A 22,402-nucleotide genomic window follows, 5' to 3' on the forward strand; every position below is an offset into this window, starting at 1 on the left:
ACCTGATTATTGACCTTCTCATGTAAAGTTTTCCCATTATTGGATTACCTAACTTCACGTACTTTATCTTAAATACTCCTTTAGTAATGGCACTCCGTTAGGTTAGCTTGTTCCTTTGTAGGTGTAACGAAGTAAAAAAACTACAAAAATAATGTAATACAAAAATGTAAGTAAGCAAATGAACAAACATATGATTGAGTGTCTAGTGTAGAAACATTGTGAATTTCTGAGAAAGGAAATTTGAAAATTTGAGAAACTTTAGTATATTCAGTTCTTTGATGCTTGAGACAAACAGACAAATGATGACAGATGACAGCCTGATGAACAGTCTTATGACATTTTGCTTAATAATCTTAATCTATAATTTAAAGAAGATTTAAAAATGATTAATCAGCCTTGTTATCAGGTTGAAGTAGAGATTTTTATGATCCATTTTTACATTAATTTCCTCATAACCTTAACCATAACTCCTTTTAACTGAATGAATGTGTGCTGGTATATCAATTTCTAACACAAAACAAGAGACAAAGTCTTTTTCTTTTTTTTTTACTCCTTTTTTAATCTTCATTCTCATGTCAGCTTTATTATAAACCAAAACTAAAGGCATGATGGATCAGCTGTTCTCCCAGAACCCGAGACCAGTAAACAAAAACAAGCAACTGATTTAAAAAGATAAAAACATTAAAAATTCAGTCTCTCTTACATGGATGAGCATGCGGCACATTCAAATTCCCAGTACAGGCACACAGGCTATCACACACACACACACACACACACACACACACACACACACATACACACACACGCACACTTACATACAATCGCACACATAAAAAAATGATACACCCAAAGTTCATCCAAACATTTTAAACATTTTTTAAAATAAGGGTGGCTGCTCTTATTCCTACTTTATGCCTCCTTACACACACACATTTACACACACACACCTCTTAACTCACTACTTTTTTTCATCAGTTTATGAATGTTCATAATCTCACCCAACTGGATCAGACCAGGAACCCTCTATTATATTGTGCTTATCATGAGGGAATTTCTCACATCTCAGGAATTTATTTATTGGTCAAATGTGCATTTATGTCTTGTGCCATTAGGGGGCGCCAGCATGTGTGCCACAAACCACCAGTCAGTAATATAAATATGACTATTAGACAGAAGTACTGAGAACGGTCAGTGTGTCAGAAGTTAACTACCTCTTCAAACAAATTCCCTGTATTTTAGTTTCTGTTACTGTAAATTATTGTACTATTTTTGTTCTATCAGCTCACTGAAGGTTCAGACAGGTTGCGTGGGCTCTGTAAACTCCAGCACATCAAGCAAAATCAGCTACTGCCAAATGTCATGTGCCCAAGTACCATGACTAACTCAAATACACTTCACCCAGCAATAGCTACCACTGCTCTATGGACTTCATATTATGGCTGCAGAAAAAGGCAGTCTAGAGTATTATGGGCTGTTTTTTATAGATCAAATGAACCAGGCATGGTGTGCACACAGTCTGGTCTGCAGCCCTTTCACAGTCGAACAAAGAGCACACGGGTCGGTGCTAAGGGGAACGGGTGCTGGTGGGGTAGGAGCTTCTTCACATACAAGTGGAACCATCCGGGGCGCATTGCAACTGCTTCTCGATGATGTACCGCAGATACTTATATCTGGAGAAAGAGAAAGATCAGTTTTCAGAAAGAGGTAAAAATTAAAAGGACAGAAATGACAAAAAGCATATCTGGACGGGATTAGTTTCTCAGGGGCCTAATTTTCTATTTTATGGTGGGGTCCTCTGTGATTTTATTCCCATAGGGAACAACCATGAATGCGTTTTTGTCAGACGTCCTCTGAGAAAATTACAGGCTGGATTACATACTGTTTTTTGCTGAGTTTCATCACCTCACATTTAATAAAACAGAAATTTTCCACGTAAACACAACAGCGAGTGGAAATGGAGGAGCTACTGAACATGATGAAGCAAAAAAAAAAATAATCACTGGTCCTCCTGAGGTGTTGCAAAGTGGATGCTACAGTGTTACTTAAGGTGTTTCTTGGTGGGTGCTAAGAGGGTTGCTGTGGTATTTTTAAGGTAGCTTTCTGGTGAGTGCGATGGCCGTATCTATAGTATTTAGGTGTTTCGTGAGGTGGTGCTAAGTGAATGCTATGGTGTTATTAAAGTTTTTTGCTTATATGGTTGTTCTGGTACTTCAGGTATAACGACTGCTATGGTATTTCAGGTGGTTGCAAAGGTGTTGCAAGCACTTGCTATTGTGTTTTTTTTGGTACTTTCAAAATGTGGTTAAATTATTTATTAGGGGAACTAAGGCACTTCAGATGGCTGCTAAAATGTTTCAGGTGGTAACAAAGGCAGTTCTTGTGGTACTTCAAGTGATTATTAGTGTGGTGGTCATGTGGTGGTATAAACAGGCTATTCGAATTCCTTTTCATACTGCATCATTATCCACACGGGTCTGTTTTCAGGTCAACTGTACCTTCGTTTGAGCTTCTGCACCTCTCTGTCCTCCTCCTCCTTCAGTTTGGTGATAAAACTCTGCAGCACAGGCATTTCAAACTTTATGTACTGTGCCACCTAGTGGAAAAATAACATATCACTGTAGTTAATATGTATATATGTTTTTACTCACAATCCAATATCCAGAGTACACTTCAGTAGTTTCACATCCATCTCACTTACAGGCTGTTCGAAGAGCAATATTTTGCTGATGGTAAGTGTAAATTGTGTTTAAATTGAAACTCAACTCATTCCTCTTACTAATACACAAATATATGCTGTATTTTTCCCACTGTAAAGTGCACGGGATTGTAAGGTACACTATCAATAAACCATCTAATTTCTAATCTATTTTCTGGTCTATGTTTATACATAAGGTGCTAATGCTGCTGGAGAACTTAACTGAAACTGATGTATATTGCTGTATTTCAGCGTACTGGCTTTACTGCTTCTTACAACCTGACTGGTAAAATTCATATATAAGGCACACTGAGGATTTTTGGGAAAATTAAAGGATTTTAAGTGCACCTTTAAGTCCAAAAAATATGGTATACTTATTTACAGGGACTCACATCATATGTAACTTCCTCTCCCAGGTCCTGTTCCATGAGGAAGATTCTGCAGACCTGTTCACACGGACCCTGCAGGATCCTCAACACCAGCGGGTGATCTGTTCGCTTCAGCTGAACCCGCTCTGAAACACAAACACACACATACACTCACATACATAACCTGTAAATGTGTTTCAGGCTGCACTGCTGTGCTTTGTCCACCAGATGGCAGTCATTTATTGCTGTGGTGAGAGAGACTGACCTCCGCTGGTGTGAACGAGATACAGAGCGAAGTCATCTGGACTGTTTTCAATCTTAAACTTGTTGAGTAACAGACGCAGCACCTGCGGCGTCGTCATGCAGCTGTTTATCCTCACATTGGTCACGGAGCCGTACGCCGGGGTAAACACAGCCGTCTGCAGAGACAGAGAGAGTAAATTTCTGTCAATAAATATATTTTTATTAAAGTTATTGTATAATATTAATATAATGAACTGCATAATAATCAATATACATAAAGCTCTGCTGATGTTACCTTGTGGTTATAGAAATGGCCATTGATGGAGAATCTGTGCCTTCTGATTCGTCTCTGGTCGCTAGGAGACCGCCTGTTACCCCGCCTCAACACGCCAGCATCACTTTTGGTCCTGAGCAGCTGAGAAGAGGTGTCAACACCATCTGGAGAGAGGGAGGAAGGTAAAGAGAGAGAGAGAGATGCATCAAAGAGGGAAAACGAAGAAAAGACATGTAGCATAAGATAGATAGAGAGACAGAGAGGAAAAGAGAGAGATAGAGAGTATTGAAAGAAGAAGACAAAAATAAATGAAGTGGGGAGGGAGAGTAGTAATGGAGCAGTTGAAAAGATAGATAGAAAATGTGTGAAAGAAAGAAAAAGAGAGAGAGAATAGGCAGAGAGAGAAGGCAAGTGGGAGAGAAACAGAGAACAAGTGAAGAAAAAAAAAGAATACGAGACAAGCAGAGAGAAAGAGAGTGACAGAATGTGAAAGAGAGAGGTTTTTCACTGTATTATTTTACTGTATTATATCTTGGAAGTATAGACCTACATTGAATCTGCTGAACTTATAAAAAGACAACGAGAGTGAAAGAGAGAAAGAGGAAGAGAGAGACTACAAGAAACTAGAGTGTTAGGAACAGTGACACTATGGGAGCAAAGGAAACAATTAGAATGAATTCCAATCATTTCAGACACCAACCTTCCTCATCATTCTCCTCTCCTGTCATGCTCCTATCTGATTGGCTCTCTGGTTCTGTCACCTCAATGGAGGGCGGAGCTTGTTTCTGACCCTCAGGGCTATAATAAGTACAAGAAAAAAACACATTAATCACAGCAAACGAGAGTAGACATCTTGTGTGACAGGACAGGGATAAATATGTAGTTTGGGTGTGCAGAATGTTTATATCCACTGTCAGGAATGTCCTCGCTCCCTCACAAACCACAAACCTTAGCCTTAAAGTCAACATGCTGCTCAGAAACTAGTGTTGTACTGCCTTTATATGTTAACAAAATACTTGTATGTCCAAAATGCCAATTTTACAACAGAAGGAGCCTATATGAAAGCTGTATGAACCTGTTGAAAGAGCATTGACACGATTTAAAAGTTGGTTTAAATCACATTTTTTTCATTGGCTTAACAATCATTTTTAAGTTTTTAGGTTGATGTTCTCTAAACTAATTTCATTTGTACTGGCCGAAAAGTTCACTCAACTTGATAATATTAGTTCTTCTGATTAAAACAAAAAAAAAACTTTTTAGAGTTCATTTGCTTATTTAGGAGTATTTTTAGGAGTGCTCTTCAGTAACACAGATGCTGTGAAATATTGCTGAGAACTGTCTGTATTGTGATATTAGCATTATTGTGGACAACATATTGTGATAAGATCATAACATGAGGTGCAGGCATTAGGCAGACCAGAGAAACCAATCCATGGAAAAGAGAATATAGGAATTAAGAATACAGGAATATAGTTAAAGGAAAATATAGAAAAAAAAACAGGTACATTCAGAGGAATTCAGAAAGTTTTTGTGATAAATATTAAGTGAATAGTGATTAAAAAGACCCGATGATAAGACAATATCAGTAGTACACTCATTTATTATATTATAGAGTCAAGAAAAATGTCATGAGTGAAACCTAGGCTGATTACAGCAGTTCAATAACACTACAGTCTTGTGACCAGCTATGTTACAAAAGTGCTTTTGCCTCCTGGCTGCATATGCACCCATTAATGGTTGTAAAAAAGGAAACCCGTTTATTTGTTTGTCTTTTAGAAACTATCAGTTTCCTGACAGAAGTGTAGAAGTGGCATTTCAAGTCTTATATTCCTAGATTCCTAGTACAGCAAAAAATTTGTTTATAACTAATCTAACGAAGATGATAACTGGACTAGATTAAATTCATAGTATACACTGACCTCTTTGTTCTTTGCTCTGAGCTCTCAACACATCTGTGAACATCATGTGGTCAGTTGAATCACAGCCCAGATCTTTGTTGAAAGATACACTATGTGCCCAAGTGTTTTGCTGACACCTCTCGTAACAAATACAAGTCAAGTCCTAGTAGAGAAGTATTGCTTATAGATTATGACATGGGCTAGAGGGGTGTAAAGCCGTGGAGCAGTGGATCTGTGTTTTCCTGGATGTTGATGCTCCACCCTGACCTCACTAATGCTCTTGTCACTGAATACAATCAAATTCTCTTAGCGATAATCTGAAATTTAGTAGAAAGTCTTCCTGGAACAGTACAGACAGTTACTCCAACAAAAGCAGGATAAACCCCTTTTCTAATAACTCTGATTATGTAAGAAACAATAAGTGAGTTCCACATAATGTGTTTTTCTCTTTCTTTTCACAGTTTAATGATAATATTTCAACATGCAACAAATGTCTATTGGCTAAACAGCTTTCATATGATTCCATAGGACTCTCTAGATCCCCTAGAAGTTTCAAAAAGTGGACAAAATGAATGTCAGTCCACAAAACCAAACACTACAAATAGAATCACGACAGTGGTCAGAAAAAGGACTTTCAGGCTGGTTCGGTTCGTCCTCTAAAATGTCACCAGCATGGCCAGTGACTCAGCTAGAGTTGCTATGGAAACAAACATTCTGGTCCTGATCAGCTGTGAGGGAGTGAGGAATGTTTCGGAAGAGAGATGAAGACTACAGTAGTTTCTGTGGAGACGCTGCCTATGTATTCAGAGTGAAATGTTAAAAATAGATGCTTTGAACGCCAGACTTCTAAGAGCGTGTTTTGGGGTAGAACTAAGAAGCTGTAAAAACAATAGATTCAAATGCACTTTAGAACCTCTTATTGTAAAGTACATTATTTATGGATACATATGCATGATATGTCCAAATGTATCTAGCCACTCATTCTAATTCCCCTACTTTTACCTCCTGATACCTGACAATTAATGTTTGTCCACTGTAGTGAATGCAGTTCTCATACCTTTGAGTGAAGCATCATTTATGCCATCTCCTGTACTGTGAAGAGGACATTGTGAGCTGTCCAATAAGACCTCAATTGTGGGCGTGTGGCCAAAAGAGCATAGGGGCATTTATTTGAAATTGCCGGCCATCGCAGAGGGGCAAGTTGGTTTAAGAACATTAAGGTGGACCCAACTTACTAACCATACTAACACATTTAAAAGAGACTGCACTGACGTGCAAAATTGGTCCTTTTGGAGCATTCACATTTTTTTCCTGCTCACAACACACTTGATCCCAATTATTAACTCATTACAGACCATTATTGAGTTAAAGTGGGTGTGTTAAAGCAAGAAAAGTACTATGTAGATGTGCAACTGTGGTCTCTGGAGTAATGGAGATCCATCCATTACCTTTGAAACCAGTAGCAGAACGTATCATCCAATATCAGAACCTGACCTCTGATGCTCATGTGTAGCTGAATACAATCAAACTCTCTACATAACAGTCCCAGAATATTAGATGCTGTCACAGCAGTAAAGTGGGGATAACTCCCTATTACTACACTTAATACATTGTTTGTGTTTGTGTGCATTTATTTAGTGCATTTGTGTGTGTGTGTGTGTGTGTGTGTGTGTGTGTGTGTGTTTGTTTTATGTTTTGACCTTTGGTTGTCGAGGTTGCAGCCCGAGTGCCAGGATGTGGAGGAGGGAGGAGGTCTGATACGCTCGTGGTCATCTTGCATCTGCAATCTGATTGGTCGGCGCAAACCCCAGGAGATATTGAGAAGACCCTCCACAATCAACTCATCTTCTTCCTGTGGAGAACATAATTAGGTCATGATGCAGTGGGATAGTCACAGGCACACACACTCTATTAACACTGTAAACCACTATAATAAAACATTGGAAATACTGTTAAATAAACCGGTCATTAACCCAAATAAAATAGATTAATTAGATTATAATAACCTTAAAAGACAAAAACTATTATACTTAATATATCAAATAAATGAAAAGCAGTCTTATAATTGATAATGGAATAATTCTTAAGTAATTAAACAAGAGATGCTATTTTCAATAGCTGAGTCTTAAATGGCTCCTTAACCCCTATTTAGGGAGTCAGACATGCATATTAATTGTTTCCTAGACATAAAATACACTATTTGGATGTTGTTATTCATGACTATTGCACTATACAGGCAGTAGGACAGTATTCTGAGACAGTATTTTGAGATTCAATGGTGGAAGTTCAGTAGAGTCCCAAATCTCAACGGGTAAAGAATGTGGTTAAAACAGCTCACAAAAAACAACCCCCCCCCCAGTCACAGACATTCATTACTCCCCAGAGACTGGTGAATTATTAAGCAGGGACAGTGGGGGTCAAACTGAACCACATTATAGACAAAAGCGGGGTTAAAAAGTGTGTGTGTGTGTGTGTGTGTGTGTGTGTGCGTGTGTTTGTGTGAGAGAGAGAGAAAGAGAGCTTATTCTCACCTCTCTGTGCCTGAGTTGCAGGTTCTGTCCTTCATAGTAGAGGTTATAGGTCTTCAGGTGTGACAGGATGCTGCTTCTGCAAAAATGGACCAGGGCTTTGATCATACATGTATCTGGGCCAGGAGCACTAAAGAGCAGTGTGTTCACACTCATATTATTCCTAAATAATGCAAATGCACAGCTCTGGAAAAAAAATAAAGAGGCCACTTCAGTTTCTGAATCAGTTTATCTGATTTTGCTATTTATAGGTATATGTTTGAGTAAAATGAACACTTTTGCTTTATTCTCTAAACTACCGATAAGATTTCTCCCAAATTCCAAAGAAATATATTGTCATTTAGGGCATTTATTTGCAGAAAATGAGACATGGCTGAAATAACAAACTTTAAATGTCCTAACTTTCAAATAATGCAAAGAAAACAAGTTCATCTTCATAAAGTTTTAAGAGTACAGAAATCAATATTTGGTAGAATAACCCTAATTTTTAATCACAGTTTTCATGCAGCTTGCCATGTTCTTCTCCACCAGTCTTACACACTGCTTTCAGATAGCTTCAGTTCAGCTTGGTTTGATGACTTGTGATCATCCATCTTCCTCTTGATTATATTCCAGAGAAACTCATGAATTTTAAGTGGTTTCTTATTTTTTTTCCAGAGCTGTATATATCTCTAATATATTATAGCATACCTGTCAAGTCTCCCGTTTTGGCCGGGAAACTACCGTATTTTACTCCACGTTCCCGCCGTCCTCCCGTATTAGTACTTTCCCGTAAATTTCCCGTATTATATTGAAATTTAAAAAACTTTATTATTAAGGATACGGGGCACTGACCGCGGTGTGCCTCTAAACCAATCGTGGTGCCGGTTCAAGGAGAAAGTCCCGCCTTTCAGAAGAAACAGCCAATCAGCGGAGCGCAGAGGAGGGTCAGTGTGGGAAAGACCCAAACTGAACTGATCAGGGGTGGAGTGATCAAAAGAAAGAAGTATCAATTAAAGATTAGCAATTGTGTAGGCCCCTTAGGACTAATTTTTGCTGTCCTTTTAGTAAAACCTCATAATACTATTTTTAGGTCACCAACAGTCATTTTGCAGAATTTGTGCACCCTTTTTTCCATTTAAAGGGTTTTTAATTTGGCTGTATTAAAAGAATGACATATGTAGGAATGTCCACAACATTTCAGTGTCAACAGAGGTAGACCTATCAGATTCTGATAATCTAATTGTAGTCTGTAAGTGGTTCACATGTGGTTATTTTAGATTTTTTGTAAACCTGTCTTAAAATGTAAGGGATACTGAACCTCGGTTGGGCTGGTGGGACGGCTTTAAGCGGACGGATGAAAATATCCCTTATTTTTAAATCCAAAACTTGACAGGTATGTATTATAGTCAGTACTAACATTTATTTTAGTGGGTAAAATGTGTTTTGAAAAATCTAAATCAGGTATTTAGGGTAGAGTAAGAAGAATAAGAACTAAGAACTCACTTGCTGATGTACTTATTCTCTCCAACCTGCACTCCTTCACGCCTGTCATCCATCTTATCTCCAACACAACTGCATGGGTGAGAACTGGGAAAGAGAGACAGAAACAGAGACAGAAGATACTATTTTAGGAATGTAAATCAAGTTGTCGCACACACACACACACACTCAATCACACAGCTGGAAGCAGGAGAATTGGTTAATTAATGCAATACATAGAGGCCCTACTTCTTAACCTAAAGGATCTGCCATAACGTCTTGGTTCCAGAGACTTTAGAGGAACCTGTCAGAGACAGAAACAGACTGAGCTGAATAATCACTTCCTATTTCTTAAACATGAAGGAAACACTTCTGCAGAAAGTAGGCCACACAGTGAAGCGGGGAATAAACACTATCCAAGCTAACAATACAGCTCGCAAGTTTAATTACCCCAGTGAACCACTGTGCGATGCAGATCTGAAGATCACACACAGACCCCCCCCCCCCCCCCACACACACACACACACACACACACATCCTCACAAGCCACATCATGTCCAAAAACATTCCCACCAGGCAGGGGGTAGCTGTATTTTCTCTTTCTCAGTTTCTGGCAGCAACCTCCCAACATTTCCAATTAAAGTACTAATTATTATCCCAAAACAATAATTAAATATATATACCAAACAAAATACTAATTGGAATTTAACATAAATAACCTAAAAACTATTTCAAGAAATATAGAAATTGGAATTTATTATAGAAAAAAAATCAAGATACTATGTGAAACAGTTACAAAAATGGATAATTATTTAGGCATATTAGTTTAAATATTTTGAATGTTATATAGAGATATAATATAACAATTTTATGAGAAGTTGACAACTGTTCAAGATGATTAAAATAAAAGAAATTAGAAACCAAATCGTTATTTGGGAAAATAAAGGTAAACTATTTTAAGATAAAATGTCAAATTTTAAGATTAAGTTTAAACAACAACTTTTTTTTTACAGAAAAGATTAGATTAAGATGATATGTCTCCATTTAAAAAAAATAATTATTTTAGATCGCTCTTACATTAACATTTATGGTATTTAGCTGCTGCCCTTATCCAGATTGACTTACAAGGTTACTTGTAATAAAAACGGAGGGTCAAAGTGCTAGTGTTAGTCTCACCCAAGGACTCTCAATGGTGAAATATCGCATAGTCATCCAGACTGGGAATTGAACCTCAGTCTCCCACACATACTTATAAGTAGAGGTATTATACTTTGTGGCAACAATCCTTATGAAAGATATTGTAATAAATCGCAATTATCAGTTTCTAAATATTGTCAAAGTTTTAAGTAAGTAGTTCCTAAATAAGTAATATAATTTGAGATGCTATTAAAAATGATTCACTGCTGCAATATTTTCTCCTCCAACTGATTTGATCGGGCTTCTATACCAGGAGAAGGGGCTACAGAAGACATGAGAGGGGACCTGAGGGATTACAGAGAGAAAGTGGAGATGCCCGAGTGAAAAGAGGATCATCTTACATTTAAGAGCCTGAAATCAAACAGAAAGGAAAACAGAGAGCAGAATCCCTCAATAACTCTGGTTATTATATATGTTGGTGTGTCAGTCAGACTCTGATCTCTAATCCTGAATGGTTTTGGATTCAACTCTCGGCTTTACTGGTCTGTTCAAGTGTTATTTTAGCCCAGAGTAAATGGATCCGCTTACAAACTGCTTTTAAAAAGCTGATAGCCCATTATTATTATATTCCCAGTCTATTCAAAACACACTCACACACCTAAAACTCGGACAGCTGCACATTCTTATGCTTCAACACACAAGACCTTCCACTAACACACACACACACACACACACACACACACACTCACACACAGAGTGATCGGAGGTTCCCCTGGACCATTGCCAGCTCTGCTACTTAGGGTTTCCTTCCTACCCAGCTGAGGGGGGCTACACAGAAGCTTCCGGATAAGGAAGAGGGGGAGAAGAACAGGTGCAGGAGCAGAAAGACCCGAACCATTCAACACGCCCCTCTGTTTCTCACACTGTCACCCGGTCAGAAGAAAACATCTGGCTCTGAAACTTTAATTTTACATTACCTACCTTAATTATTTTACTCCATTATACTTTACATCAACTTTTATGTACATTAGGGGTGGGCAATATGGCCCTAAAATAATCTCACAAATTTTCATGGTATTTTCACGATAATGATACTCGTCTTTATAACAGAACATTGATTTAAAAAAATAATTTCAAAAATACACTACTGCAACAAAATGAATATTGGCACACCCCTAACTGAGATATAAAAAAATACAAGAATTTTATCAGATTTGTAACAGAAGTCAATGATCCAGAATGTCAGAATAATAGTAATAATCTCCAAATATCTCCATATATTTAAGATAAAAAAAATTAATGATACTGAACAGATATAATCTGTCTCTAGTAGATATACAACGGGAAATGAAAACATTGTGGATTTTTTTGCTGAAGAAAAAGTAGTACCCTGATGTGAGAACTAGGGGTGGGCACAATATTTTAGGGTATAATATTATTCACAATATTCAAAAGTGTTGGCAATAGTATTGTGTACGATGCGATGTGGCACACCCCTAATGTACAATAATGTATATATGTTTTAAGTCATTTTAAAATGTATTTATATTTTGGTTCATTTATAAGTATTACAGTATTAATGACCAGCTGACTTTTTCAAAAGATGTTAAAACTAACCAGTTACAAGGTCTTGCGTATGTCATATAGTTGCTGACACACAAAAAAAAACTTTGTATAACCAAAATGGCAACTTTAAACTTTAAATGAAGTAGTCAAGTTTTTTTTTCTGATTGGAAACAATCAGAATTTTCTTTACAATAGTGAGATAAAAGATCGACTGAACTGACTTCAGCTTGCTAGAGGAGACTACAAGAGAACAGCACCACTATTCAGCAAGACTTCAGTAATACCTACAGTGTATTGTTACAGTGTTTAAAAACAAAGCTATGCTTCTGTGCTGTAAACCGGCCGATAAAAGAGATAACTGTTTTATGACTCCTCTAAAAAAATGAAAATATACCTGTTAATTTAATTTAATTTTAAGTTAAAATACAGGATGGTAAATATTTTTGTAAAACAGCATCTCAGCATTGTTCACCCAAACCAAAGTCACATATTTACTATATATACATACATATACATTAAACAACAAGCTAAATACATGAATATATTGATCAATACATTGATTCTATGGCATATTTAAAAAACAAATTCGGACATATGAGGCCTTGTAAAGCCAGCAATGATACAGTATTAGATTTAACCACATTCTGACCACATCTCACACTCTCTCACACAATCTCTGATGTATTCTCTCTCTCTCTCTCTCTAATCAGTCAGTCAGAAGAGATTATTCAGGCTGAATTACCTTCTCTGAGGTGTGTGTGAGTGTGAATCTCCGCTGTGTGTGAATCTGTGTTGGTGGTGTGAGGAGTGAGGCAGTAGAAGGCAGGATTGGGGAAGTGCCGTCCTCTCTGCTCCTCTCTTCCTCTTTCTGTATCTCAGAGGAAGCTGACGCTGCCCCTCATACTCTACACTTCCTTACAGCACAGCCACTCTATTCACTCTATACCTCTCCCTCTCTGTATAGAGCTCCATTCTCTCTCTCTCTCTCTTTGCAAAGCTTCATTCACTCGATACCTCTTTCTCTTTATACAGCTTCATTCACCCAATACCCTTTTCTCTCTTTATGGAGTCATTCCCTCTATACATTTCATTTTCTCTCTCTTTCATCCTCTCTTTCTTTGATATACTGTATATACAGCTCTGGAAAAATTAAGAGACCACTTCAGTTTCTAAATCATTTTCTCTGATTTTGCCATTTCTAGATTTTAGTAAAATGAACATTGTTGTTTTATTCTATAGAACAACAATGTTCAGAAATCAATATTTGGTGGAATAACCCTGGTTTTTAATCACAATTTCTTTTTTATGAATCTTGGCATGTTCTCCTCCACCAGCCTTTCACACTGCTTTTGAATAAATTTATGCCACTCCTGTTACAAAAATGAAAAAAAAAAAAAATCAAGCAGTTCAGCTTAGTTTGATGGCTTGTGATCATCCATCTTACTCTTGATTATATTCCAGAGGTTTTTAATTAGGTAAAATCAAAGAAACTTATCATTTGTTCATTTGTGGTCTCTTATTTTTTTCCAGAGCTGTATTTGCTTCTTTCTCTCGTTTTCTCTTTCACCCTCTCACACACACCATATGTGCACAGTGAAAAACACTGAAGCAGCACAATACCACATATGCCCAGCACCTGGGTGCACTCACACACCCACAAACAAACACATCACTAGTACCGCACTATTAAAAAAACATGTTTGTGGATCAGAATTGTGACCCAGTTCAGGTTTGGTCTGAATTACTTTTGAGAGGCTGTTGTTGGATAACAGTAAAATTTAATACAACAATCAAAACATCTGGAGCTGTCAGGATGTTCACACATGCTTAGGCATAGAGCTGTGTTTCACATTTATTTATAAAAATAACTTCTCAGATGTCACACATGAGGCAAACATACACAAGCTCTTCTTCAGTGGCGTTTGTCACTCTACTTAGCTGCCAAGTGAACCACTGTTTGCTTTTTCTGAAGCACAAAGTCAGCTGTATTGAATTTGGAGGTCCCTGGGTGTTGCTGGTGCAATCTGGTTTATTTGTGAGCAGCAGATTTATGTCCTCGTTTGCAGGAACCTTGAGGCCAATCAAAGTTTAGTCTACCATCACTGTTCTCACAAAAAAATATTTTTGTGGCAACCATGTTTCTTTTGGCTAATATCATGGCTTACAAAAGCCCATGGATTCTTAAGATTAACTTATTGCTTCAGATATTGCTCTTTTTTATCACATGGTTCAAAACACATTAAGAGGGCAAGAAATTCAAATAATTAACTCTTGAGATGTTCAGCACAGTTGTTAACTGAAAGCCATTCCAGAATACCTCATAACGCTGAGTGAGAAAATACAGCCAAGATGTGCAAAGCTGTCATCTAAGCCAGCCATGCTACTTTGAAGAATCTAAAATATAAAACAAAATTCTGGTTTACTAAATAAATGTTTTTCTTGAAAGTTTGTATTTTTTTAGTATAATCTACAGTGAAGACAATTTTAACATTATGAAAAAACACTGAATTTAAGGTGTGCCCAAATGGTACTAAATTGTACTCTATATATATCTTCATAAAATAAATATATAAAACAATAAAACAAACTAAATGGAACCCAACATACCATAACATACCATTTTCATGGTAATGGGCTCTAATTACAAAGCAAACATACTGAGCCATATTAAGGTTAGTAAAAATAAAATTGCACAAGTCAATGTTGTAATTATGGTGACAGGCCTAGAGGTTTGTATAAAGAATGATTAATGAAACTCTAGTTCAAGACTCCCCAAAACACACACAAAATAAATGTGCTTTCCAGACGTTCCTATGGGCCCCTAATGGCTTGCCATCATAAAGGCTTTCTTCAGTTCATCAACAAAACACAGCCTGATTATCCTTCCACAAAAGAAACACAATAGGGTCAGCTCCTTATCAGCCCAGTCATCTCTTCACCCGGTCAGCTCATTCAAGTTCACCTGAGTGTGGGTGTGAGTGCGTCTGTGATGTGAGAACCTAACCAAGCGTTCCTCGCCCCTCCCACCAGTTTCTCACAGAAGCCACTTGCTACGTTCCGTCATAGCACAATAAAATATTCAACAGCAATCAAGCCACAACTGCTCACTACAGCTTTAATATTTCATAAGCTATATATAGGCCTGTCAAAGCTGCAGATGCACAATAAGAGAGATTAGTCTTTGATACAGGGCCAGAGCCTTGGTCTTCAGATACACAAAAGATATGATTAGGCAGCTTAGAAAACATCAGCAATGACAGGGGTGCAAGCGTGAAAGTTATAAAACGTGCATTATTTGACTAAATGGAAAAAAAGTCACCTGAACTCAAATAATTGGAATTGTATAATATATGGATTAAATCTGACAGGTGTAGAGAATGCCCAAACAAGTCCTAATGTATGGTCTGCAAATATGTTTGCACTGGGAGCATCATTCTCCAAATGTAATAAAAGCTCTGGAAAAAATAGAGACCACTTTTGCTATTTTTTTGCTATTTTATCCTGATAAAAATATTGTAATTTAGAGCATTTATTTAGAATTGCATGGTCCCAAACACATTTAGAGGGCAAGAAATTCAAGTAATTAACTCTTGACAAGTTCAGCACAGCTGGTAACTAAAAGGCATTCTAGAATACCTCATAAACCTGACTGAGAAAATCCAGCAAAGATGTGCAAAGCTGTCATCTAAGCCAGATGTGCTACTTTGGTACTGTATATATATTAAATAAATAAATAAATAAATAAATAAATAAGACTCAACATACCAGATCTTTTAAGGTAATGGGCTCTAATCACAAAGCAACATACTGTATAAGACAAAAAATCTTTAATGAGTTGCCTGATGCCATATATCATAATCACATTTTACAGGACTGTACTAATTTGCATTATTCACTGTAATTTTAACACACACACCCACACATTAACTTTAACAAGTTATCAATAGTTGGTTTCAGTAGCTTTAAATTTGCCATATTTGTATGTAAGACAGCTTATTAATTTGTATAACCTCTTTTATACAGCTTGCACTTTACATTTTTATTTCTCTGTACAAATCTGTCAGAACAAATTATGGTAATATTTTCCAAGCTAGTCTCTTTTACTTTTACCAATATTTTAAAGTACTTAAGTAGTATCCTGGATACTGTCTTTAGAAATTTTGCACTTGACCCCATATTTAACTAAAGGCACCCCTGTTGTTTTACTGGTGTAAACCTGTTCTTAATGTCCATTAAAATGTATTATTATTATTATTTTTTTACAAATAAGGTAATCAGCACTACACAGGAGGGTCTATTGTCTGACCTGACACTGTTGTTCAGTGTTTACCGGTCAGAGACAGTAAACCACTGATCAGCAAAAAGCTTTTGAGTTTTATGAGATAAGATCTTTAAATATTTAATGCTGAAGGAACTACTTTAATGCATGATTGCACTTGTAGAGCAGTAATAAAGAAGAAAATTGCATACACACCAGCAATAAAAAAGCCTAAATCAATATTAATAATTGTATAAACCACTTTGGTTGCAAACAAATATAATCTGCTCTAATGCTCTAAAACTTAAAAGTGTCTTAAAATCGGCATCTATATACTTTAAGTTTTATCCATTGCTGACACAAATGTAAAAATGCACACCCAAACACAGGAAGTATCAATCGTTCCAGCATGTGGCACTGTGTTCTCTGGAATGATGGTGCTCCATCCAATACTGTTGGGTTGAGTTTGGTATAAATTGTCATGAGTGCAATCAACTCCTCAGAGCAATGCACCAAAAATCTATTAAAAAGCCTGAGCAGATGTTTGAATAAGTCAATTTAAAGGAGAACTCCGGTGTGAAACTGACTTTGGCAATTGTTCAATAGCCCACCTCCATTCTCTCGCAGCTTTCTATATATATATATTGCTCGTCACTCTACTGATCATAACTCTACTTTAAGATGACATCTACTTTGAGATGTAGCTAACGCTACGGGTTGTAAACAGTGTGAGGTGTGAAACTACTTTGAACCTTGATAACAGTGTAAAAAGCTTTTTATCTGTAGGGGCAAAATATGCCTCGTATCACACATTCTAGAAGTTTTGGACAAACAACACAAAATTGCTGGATCTCAGAAAGCTGCTTTAAGGTCCTGCCACAATCTCAAAAAGATTTCAGTCAAGAACATTAACAAGGTTGTTCCAAAGCTTTCTGTTTGTTTCGCTTGATTGTTTTTGTGCTACAACTCATTGTCTTTGTGCATAACCCAAATACGGATATGTTTTAGATTACAGCAGGATTTCCATGAATTTTACACTGGGATTTAAACAACAATAATAATATAAATAATTCCCCCATAACTAAATATAGCTATAAGTAATTAAATATGATTAATATAATCCGTTCAATTCCATTTATTCCTCTTTCTAAAACTGTCTGTGTGACCACCCACGTTGTGTTTTGTCTTTAAATGCCATTGGTTAGATTTAATCCAAGGGTTTAAACACAACACAAGCTGCAATGTAATGTTTAGACTGCAGTTGTCCTATGAAAAGTCCTTCTCAGTAGCCTGTTGGTCACACATGAAGCTTCATGGTGATGCTTCAAGTTGCAAAAACATTTTCATTTCTTCACAAAAATAATTTAAAAAAATGTAAGACATTTTCTGTCTTTGTTTCCTTCCACTTTAGTAGCCAACTGAGAGCTGGGAGGCATACAAACCAGTTCTTGGACAGTTCTTGTTCATTCACTGTGCATTTCTTATATCTTTCTAAATCATGCACTTTCCACACTTATGTAACCCTGTTCTGAGACATTATGCATGCCAGAAGACATGTGAAAAATGTATGAAGAAGAAGCTTGGGGTTATTTTTATGCACGCTGACACCTTTCCGAGCACTGCGTGGCCCGAAAAGAAACACATCAATATTAACGTTATCTGTAGTGGATTAAATTTATGTGTTGAAATTTTATCGCCCGTGATTTCAGAAGCAGTTCTCACAGACACTAATTCTCCTGGGACACATGTGTCTGGGAGAGTTTACTGGAACAGCCAGTGGAAGTGGAGCAGACTGACTAGAGCCAACCACCCTGGCTCACACACACACACACACACACACACACACACAGAAAACCTTCCCCCAATTACAGTTTTCCACCCTTTCTCCCTCACTCTATTGGCTTTCATCCGGTTACCATATTCTGCTTCACTGCTATAGATCATTTTAGCATGTGTGTCTGTTTGTATGCTTGTTTTTATACATTCTTATGACAAAATTTACAATTTGAAACCAGAGACTGCTCTGTGACCTTACGTGGTCTGTCATTTTGTGGCTACGTTGCTGTGGTTCCTCAACCTTTCAAAAATCAGAACACACCAGACGTCTCAGTGTGGAGTTGCAGAGGTTCCAAATGGTGTCCTGTTCTAGTCTATTCCATACAGCTTGAAAATTTCCATGAAGTGTTGATAACCCATCCTATTGTATCCTACTCATTTTCAATGAGAGAAAAGGTTCTGGGAATGTGGCTGGCCATGGCATAGCATCTGTGTCTTTAAGGTAAGCTCAAACACACAGATGGCAACAATATGCGGTTAGCATTGTCCTGTAGAAATGGTGCTTCAAAGTGTGCAGGCAGAAAAGGTAGGGCCACTTATTGCAGGTCCTTATTAATGTTAATTAATGTTGGGCTGTTAATGTGGCTGCACTGAAGACCAAAAGTGATATGGCATCGTAAAAAATTGCACCCCACACTATGACACAAAGCCTTCAGGACAGGTGATGTGTTACAACAAACTACAAATTATTGTGAACAGCATAAAGGCTTGAGTAAAGTGTTCTTGAGATCTTTTTAAATCCTTTCCTAGACTAATCTGTGTCCTCTATATCTGTAACTTTCTTTCTGAAGGCATCATTAAGGGGCTCTTCTTCAGATCTTGCCAATATGATAAGATTAAATAAGACAGGCTCCTCCAGAATATCTAACCATGCTCTGATTATTTTTAGCTGATGTGCTGCACCTGATTCTAATACTAGATACTTCAAAGTGTAAAAATGTAATAGTTTTTTGTCCACAAATGTTTTCATGAGGTGTCCTGTTTTTAATCCCCACATGACTGCATTCTTGTTGTGTGTCAGGAATACAAAAATGCTTCCTCAGTCTTCAATGAATGTTGGCATTGTTAACCAGCACCTCAGCACCCCTCAGTCTTGATCACAGTCTCCCCACATGATTGTGTGTGTGTATACAGCTCTGGAAAAAAGTAAGAGACCACTTAAAAATTATGAGTTTCTTTTTTTTCTTGGAAAATTGGGAGAAGTTTATATATTAAGACAACAATGGTAATTTTACTCAAACATATGAGTATACCTATAAATAGCAAAATCAGAGAAACTGATTTAGAAAATGAAGTGGTCTCTTATTTTTTTTCGGAGCTGTAAATGGAAGGCAAACACACACACACACACACACACACATACACTCAAGTCTCAAAAGAGCACCCCACATCCCCCAGCTCTCTCTCAGCATCACCTCCCGAACTCCGCTCGCTTGGCTATTATTCACATCGTCATGACAACTGTGAAAACACTTCTGACCCAAACAACAGGCTTTGTCCGTCAGTGCCAGGGATCAGGAGGAGTCGGCCCCTTTTCCTCTTTTTCTTCCTTCCCCCTTTTCTCATGAGTTTAGCAGCTTGCCTCGTGACACACTTCCCAATGTGTGAGTCTGCTCACAAGCGTTCCGCCATGCGCCCTGCCGGACCCTGAGGATTTATGAAACGCCAGATAGAAACACAAACACGGCTCTCTCTGCATTCCCACAATGGAAAACAGGACAGCCAGATTTGGCAGTTATCTCCTCCTCTCTGAGAGTGAGCGTATACTTTGACAAAGAATCTGAGAGTGTGGTCCAGGTCCCTGCTGCCAAAAATAGCATATGTTAACCATAACGACTAGTTTACATCTAATGAAGCAAAGAATAAGCACAGTTGGACCAGTCTTCATTTGATCAAGCTCAAAGCTCACCATTCAAATCTGCATTGAGCTTGTCTGCTTGAAGCTTTGATGGTTTATGAATCTGACAGGGAGGCTTGGGGAGATGATCAGCAACACGCCAAGACCACAGTCGTTATGTAATCACATCAGACAGCCTCCTCAGATCAGTTCAGTCCAGCGCTTACATGATCCTGCTCCTGGAGCAGGTCTAAAAGCTCTGCATCTTTTTTTTTTTTCAACCATTTCTAATTTTCTGCAAATAAATGCTCTAAGTTACAGTATTATTATCTGGAATTTGGGAGAAATTTTGCTATCTGTCTATCTATCTTTCGGTCTGTCTGTCTTTCTGTCTACAATGTGGTGGAGACTGCTGCTTCCAGTTCAGTGCAGCCTTCTCTTGGTGGAGCCAAAGCATCCACAGCTTTCCTAATTAGGTAGCAAGAACACATGTGGGCTGATACAGCAAATGTCCAGGGTGTGCTCAAACATAAAACCAGCTCAGAGAGAGAATAATGTAGGTCTCAAATGACACCCTACTCACTATATAGAGCACTACACAAGTCTTTACCACCCAAAGAGTGCACTAGCTTCTTGTCCAAGTAAGAAGTCATTTGGGATTCAGCCTGAGAAACTGATATCAGTTTAATGATTCTCAGATTATCGACTATTTGCTTCACTTACATTTCACAAGCCGGTTTATACTGACACACAATAGATGCAGAGTCTCGTGGGAATATCTAGAAAGGGAAAAAATCCCTTAAAACACAACATGTTCACAGCCTACAGACACACAAACACAGAGCAGACCTGGAGTCAGATGTTAGCACACTCGGCTAACGCAGCTCCACGCAGCTCCACTCACCCCACGCGCGGATTCCGTTGTTGTCAAGCGCGAGCGTCCCGTCGTCACGACGCTCCCGGGCTCGAGCCGCTGCTTCTCCCTCCAAAGCCCCGCCCCCTCCCTTCTTCTCCTCCTCCTACTCCTTCTTTTCTTTTAGGTTAACGTTAACTAACGTTACGCTGACGTTACAAAACGTTTTGATAAGAAGCTGTCGCGCGCTCTGTTCTCGCGCTCTCCGTCCACGCGCCTGGACCAACAATTATCTATAAAGGGGGCATTGTTTTCCCACCCCTATTCGCAAGCCCCGCCTCCTGCGCCAGGACTCGCTGGGAAGATCCTGAATCCACCCGTATTCCGACAATCCCCGCCCCCTCAGAGCAATAATTCGCGGGCTGTCTAAAACTGAAAACCAATGGTTGCTTCGGAAGCGGGCAAGTAGCCAATCTAATATCTGAAGGGCGGGGATTGTTGGAATACAGGTGGAGAAAAAACAGCGCGCTTTGGGGCAGAAGCAACGCTCCATCTGTTGTTTTCAGACAGCCGGAGCAGCCAATCAGCGCGCAGCTCTAACGCCCCTTTGTTCGCGCTGGATAATAAATGAGGGAATCCCATTACAGCAGTGTTTCCCAGTCTTGCTCCAGTGGTCCTGTACTTCATAACTGAGTGGCTTTGATCCTGCAGGATGATAATGAGTTATGATTTACTTAGATTATTATAGTTATATTAGTTAGACTTTCATACAAAGCAGGTAAAATGTGTATTGTACTAAAAGATAAAACAACACAAGATCTAACAGAACATATGTTGAATATCAAGATGCATTTAGTATCAGGCTGTACAAGTAATAGGTTTTTGGGCCCAGTTTTAGAGGTTTTAAAGTAATATTAGTTTGATAAGCTTTGTTTTACAGGCCTTACAGTAAAACGTATTTAGGTCTAGAAGACTGGCATACAGTACGACTGGTTTGTTATGCCCTAGTTTCAAAGCTTAAAAGTTAAACATGTTGTTTTTGAAGACTTAAGGTTTTACACACACTACAGTAAACATTTTCAATAGGCCTTATTTTACACACTTTATAGTAGTACAGTTTTAGGTCATGTTTAACAGGTCTGCAGTTTGTTAGGCCATAGATTAGAAGCATTAGGGTTTGTTAAGTTGTTAAGTGGTTTGTTGGGTCTTGTTGTCCAGGTTTTATAGTAAAAGTGGTTTATCATGTCCTTTTTTACAAGCTTTACAGTAAACTGGCTTGTTTGGCTTCATTTAGCAGAAAATGGTTTTAGGTTCTGTTTTACAAGCTTAACAGAACTATTTTGTTCTTACAGTAACACTGGTTTGTTAGGTCTTGTTTTACAGACTTTACCGTAAGACTGGTTTGTTAGATCTTGTTTTACAGACTTTACAGTAAGACTTGTTTGATA

At 38.0% G+C, this 22,402-nt stretch overlaps 1 protein-coding gene across 3 annotated transcripts; it reads right to left on the minus strand.

Annotated features, from left to right (window-relative positions):
• Positions 1 to 532: 532 nt before the first annotated feature.
• On the minus strand, positions 533 to 21,241 carry rassf2a (Ras association domain family member 2a). Of its 3 annotated transcripts, none has more exons than XM_007229349.4 (10): positions 21,006 to 21,241; positions 9,492 to 9,575; positions 8,010 to 8,085; positions 7,179 to 7,330; positions 4,281 to 4,378; positions 3,602 to 3,744; positions 3,329 to 3,482; positions 3,088 to 3,209; positions 2,496 to 2,593; positions 533 to 1,670 (listed from the first exon to the last, which is right to left on the minus strand). In XM_007229349.4, the coding sequence occupies exons 2-10, from the start codon at positions 9,542 to 9,544 to the stop codon at positions 1,601 to 1,603; spliced, it is 966 nt and encodes a 321-aa protein (XP_007229411.2). In that variant the 5' UTR covers positions 9,545 to 9,575; positions 21,006 to 21,241; the 3' UTR covers positions 533 to 1,600. The 3 variants fall into 3 exon arrangements, with proteins under 3 accessions (XP_007229411.2, XP_007229413.2, XP_007229412.2); XM_007229351.4 differs by having other exon boundaries at positions 20,951 to 21,241; XM_007229350.4 differs by lacking the exon at positions 21,006 to 21,241 and adding an exon at positions 12,913 to 13,015.
• Between the last annotated feature and the right edge of the window lie 1,161 nt (positions 21,242 to 22,402).

This window comes from Astyanax mexicanus, chromosome 12 (genome assembly GCF_023375975.1).
Source record: "Astyanax mexicanus isolate ESR-SI-001 chromosome 12, AstMex3_surface, whole genome shotgun sequence".
Classification (NCBI taxonomy): Eukaryota; Metazoa; Chordata; class Actinopteri; order Characiformes; family Acestrorhamphidae; genus Astyanax; species Astyanax mexicanus.